The sequence below is a fragment of the Eupeodes corollae genome, chromosome 1, assembly GCF_945859685.1.
Source record: "Eupeodes corollae chromosome 1, idEupCoro1.1, whole genome shotgun sequence".
Classification (NCBI taxonomy): Eukaryota; Metazoa; Arthropoda; class Insecta; order Diptera; family Syrphidae; genus Eupeodes; species Eupeodes corollae.
Genome location: NC_079147.1, coordinates 212,070,107 through 212,075,082, shown reverse-complemented (window position 1 = coordinate 212,075,082; position 4,976 = coordinate 212,070,107). Strand labels below are relative to the sequence as shown.

At 35.1% G+C, this 4,976-nt stretch overlaps 1 protein-coding gene across 1 annotated transcript; it reads right to left on the bottom strand.

The window, feature by feature from the left end:
• Window positions 1-3,153: 3,153 nt before the first annotated feature.
• LOC129942772 (trypsin delta-like) lies at window positions 3,154-3,985 on the bottom strand. Its single transcript, XM_056051839.1, has one exon. The coding sequence runs from the start codon at window positions 3,983-3,985 to the stop codon at window positions 3,212-3,214; it is 774 nt and encodes a 257-aa protein (XP_055907814.1). The 3' UTR covers window positions 3,154-3,211.
• Window positions 3,986-4,976: the final 991 nt, after the last annotated feature.

Here is a 4,976-nt window from a genome sequence, read left to right as displayed (position 1 = left end):
CTTATGAGAAACTTATGAACCTAAAATTTGACATGTGGATCCTTTTATAGTCAAAAATGTTAAAATTATTTATTTGCTTTTTGTAGCAACTGTTTATAAAACAAACAAGAGCTATTATTTAAACGCAATCATTCAAATACATAAATACGAATTCATATGGAAGAAATTTTACAGACTTTTGTAAACAATACTTCTGTCAATAATGATATCATTGTTTATCTATGAAAACAGGTGGATTTAAGGTTTTTCAAGGACATTTACATTACATTTCTTCTGTTTTCGAATGTCAAGAAGTAGTTTTGGATCTTTAGAAATAAAATGATTCTGTGATCACTTTCACATTTTCAAGAACAGCTGAACTACGTATTCAACAATTAGCTCAATAGGTTTGTTTGATATTCTTAATTTCTGGAGATTTTAATGAGAATAATTCAATGGTAATATTCGCAAATTTATATCCGTTGGATGTCAAATGAAAAGGCGACAGTTTTTTTTATTCAGGCAGTGTACTGTTCCAAATATTGCAATCTTACGTTGTTTCTCATGATTAATACAGAAGGTTTCAGAAGGGCTTATTAATAAAAAAAATGTCTTAAATGTGAGTTTTGTGTGACAATATTTCCCGAAATGTCACCTTCAGCAATACTCAGACAACATCAGCAATTACCATATGTCGTGTTTAAAGACATGAAAACTGCTCTCTTTCGTTCGAATGAAACTCAGAAAAACCAGCCATTAAACTTATAAAACTTTGGAACAAAACCTGATATCGTGCCTGCAAAAAAAACATTTTCATTGAAAGATATTTGACTATTTTTATCAGCTAATTGACAGCTATTTCTAGGCAATTAGTTATGTGGAAATATTGTAGAATCTGCGCATTTAAATTTAGTTAAACGAGCGTGTACGTTAATATATTTGTTTTTAGTATAACGTTTTGAGTATTTTCTCATTTGTTAGCTTAGCTAGGCTTTTTTTTAACATGCTTATCGATCTTTTCTGGTCGATAACCAGCGCCATGCATTTGAGCACCCCAAAGCTTTTGTAGTCCTGGTCTATGACATTCTTCCAGCGGAGGCTTGGTATTCTTAGCTGATGTCTTCTACCATAAATTGTACCGCAAAATACTTTCCGGGCGAGCTCTTCTTCGCCCATGTGTGTTACGTGCCCAGCCCACCGGAGTCAACCAAGCTTTTTCTTTGTAGGTACATCAGCTTCGCTTTATATTTTGCATACCTCATTGTTATACTGCCTTCAGAAATGGGAAAAACTGTTCTCCGTAAGACTTTCTTCTCGAGCGCGGATAAGAGTTTAAATTAGCTTTAACTAAACACCCAAGTTTTGGATCTATAAGTGAGTGATGTTAAAACGGTAGACATGTGCATTCAAGAGGATACAAGCGTCACAGGTTTTTCTCAAAACTCACCTTTGTCTATCAACTCCTACTCTCGCTTTTCCGCGGTTAACATCGGGTGCCTAGTTCCTCAACTGGAGATTTGGTTCTTATCCCAGTGGAAAGTTGTTGGCGGTAGCCAGCGAGAAAGGGGGACAGGTTTTCCCACTAAGACAACTCTCCTTATCCAGACGGCAGTGGAAGAATTTCCGAGATGAAATCAACGGTGGCATCTACAGTTTCAGTAAGGTTCAACTACTTAGTGAACACTTTACAGGGCTTCTACGACATATTCAGAGTCCATGTCTATAAAGAGCGTGAAATGGGATGGACCGGGCAAACGCAAACTAAAAACTACGATATATACTACGGCGACTACTATCGAGAACAGCAGCGTCTATATACTATACTCCGGCAAAAAGTCTCTGCAACATTGTTTTGAAAAGCATTGTGTAAAACTCAACCGTCCAAACTAGAGGTACACTTTTCTAAAGGACCAACCAATTGCTCGGATACTCCGATGATATTGACATTGAACGACAGCGTCGTTGACAAAACGTCACCATGGATAGCTTAAACTTTGTAGTAGTTACAGACTTTGTCTACCTAGGCATCGCTATAAATTCAGACAACGACACCAGCGCTGAAATCAAACGAGAAATAACTCTTGCAAATCGCTGTTTCTTTAAACTTGAGTAATAAAGTCAGAATGCTTCGAGGGAAAAATTCTTAGGGTGATTTTTGGTCCCGTCTTCATAAATGAAGAGTGTAGGAGAAGATACAACAAGGAACTGCACGGAGAAGACCTCACTCAAATTGGCGTGCGAAAATGGAGACGTCTAGCTAGGGACCGTTCTGCCTGGAGACGCATGTTGGCTAAGGCCCAGTTCCAGGTAAGTAAGTGAGTATTGGTTGGACTATAGAATTATGCAACAGATGTTTGGAATGTATTGATAAGCCATAGTAGGTACTATTGGCTGCAAGCAGACATCATTGTATTTATTACTTAATCTGTCCTTGGCTTCGAACTCTTCGAGGACGAGTCTTACCGCGTCCATGTGGTTATTGTTGGTATTTGCATCGTGCAAGAAAGTCGTTTTCATTCGGGCCTAAGAAGCACATGCATTGCTTCAAGACTTGGTAATCCGCCCTAGGAACACCATAAGAAGAAAGTTTTCCGAGCCGAAGTTGACAACTCAATCGATTAAGGTAAGTTTAACATGTGGTCACTTAAGTTTAGAGTGACTCCATTAGGGGATAACCAGTTGAACAAGTAGATATCTTTAGGCCTAGCCTAGAACTCGCAAAAGACAAAGCCCCTACATATTGGTCAGATTCCAAGAACCTGTCCACTTTTCACTTTGATTTTAGTATCAAATTTCAACTATTCCGTTGAAATGTTATTTTGCCGGAATGAAAATCACCTTAAAAGCAAATGTAAGAAGCATTTTCCCATGTTAAGAAATATGTGGTAAGCGCACGACTGGATCGCATGAAATTGCTCCTGGATCGAAAGAAATCAGTTCATTAGTTCTTGTGAAAACCTGAAAACAAAAAAACAGTTCTATGGATCGACCCAATAGTTTGGGCTGTAGAAGTGACCCAATTTTTTCGACTTCCTTACCACAGTAATATCATGTTTGATTAAAATCTCAAGCTCGAAAATTTGTACGAATGCAATAATTGCTATACTTTTTTTTATGTGTCTCAACTAAAAAAGGTTAATCCGAGCTACAAAATGCAAATTTTGGAACAACACGTAAACAAAAATTAACAGACTTTAATGCGAAAAAAATGTTATTTATTAAATTTGCTTTTTTAGGCTAATTTTCCAACGTAACGCTGCAGAAAATCAACGATTTGTCTATCAAGGACATTAGCGTAAACACCTGGAAGTCCAGCATCGGCACATTGAATTCCCCAAGATACGACTCCGACTTGGACATTTGTGCCGGGAATTGTTAAAGGTCCGCCAGAATCTCCTCTGCAAGCATCTTTTCCAGGTGCAATTGCGCAAATCATCGATTGATGTAGAGCCCTTCCATGGATTGGAGAACAGTCTTTGTAATTTAAGTATGACATCTCGGTTGCTTGTATATTCATTGGAAGGTTAGTATTCCTATCGCTCAATTGACCCCATCCACTAACTACAACTGGTTTGCCGGATGGAATAGGGGATGTCAATAATTTAATAAATTTAATAACAGAACTTTCAACGTATCTTCCTTCTACTCTTAAAACTGCAACATCATATATCATATTAGCAGGATCATAAAGCTCGTGACAAGCTGCCGATTGAACATTCCTGACGACACCACCGGTATTATATACAGAACTTCCAGCACGAACTTTAATAGTTTTAACTTGTCCAGCCCTAATGATGTCCAGAATACAATGTCCCGCTGTTAAGATCCATTCTGCATTTAATAGACTTCCTCCGCAAAAGTGTCTACCATTTTGCTGGATAGAGACCATAAATGGAAACTCTTGAATTGAACCAGCTCTGCCATTGACGACACGATCATCTAAACCAGAAAGATCTCCCCGAACCAGAGACAATACGCTCAAGATCACAATAACTAAACGGAACATCTTGACAACTTATGATTTTTAGTTTAAAAATTTTAGCCTTTTATAGTCAAAAATATATCGATTGTTATTTGCATTTCAGCAACTGTACCTACATTATAAATAAAAGAAATAAAATATTACTTTTTAAACAGAGAAATGTTATTTATATAAATATTAAGTAATAATAAGTTCATACGTGTTGAGAAGAAATAACTTATCTATGTATATATTGAAGTTCGGAGATGAGAAACACCTTAATTTTAAAAAGAACAACATTGGTTAATTTTTGATTGATCTTTTTGTATTTTTCGATTCTTTAAAAAACGAACAATAATTAATCGTAGATTCTTATTATTATTATAACTTTATTGAAATATAAATAAATTACATTTTCAATAATTAAGTTTTAATTAAAAACTGTTCGCTATTAATTTTTAAGGTTAATATTAAAATACTAAAGTGTAATTCAAAAACCTTAGACAAATATTAAAATGATAAGGTTCCAGTTTTGACACCTTTGCTGCAGAGAACTGTCATTTTGTACCAATCGAGCACTTTCTGAAGCATTTGAAAGATTAATCGAAAGAAAGTTCGTAACAAAATATTCTGATTTTGTAGTTGATAATTCTGTCCATCTTACAGATCTCATCCACTTATATTTACTTAAAAGTTGCAAGGTTAAACAATTCAAAATATATTATATTTACTGTTTTGTTTTAACCATCCCTGTTAAATTTTAACTTAAAAAACATAATTTTATAACGAAACATTACGTCCACAATAATTGTTAAGTAATTAAAAAAAAATTGAAAATCCCAAAAATCAGGTCAATATAAAAGAACTTGTGTACTGACTTAACATGTGAATGTTCTGTACAGTACCAAACGAGTATAAGAAAACTCTTCAGAAAAAAAAAAATTAAAAACAAAACTGCAAAACTCCATAAACTTAATTGAAAGCAGGTGTATTTTATATTCGGTTTTTACTAATCCTTGAACGATCATTGTCAATT

Bases quoted from the DNA above. Each gene is read 5' to 3' on its own strand.
- LOC129942772 (XM_056051839.1), bottom strand. From the start codon at position 3,985: ATGTTCCGTTTAGTTATTGTGATCTTGAGCGTATTGTCTCTGGTTCGG.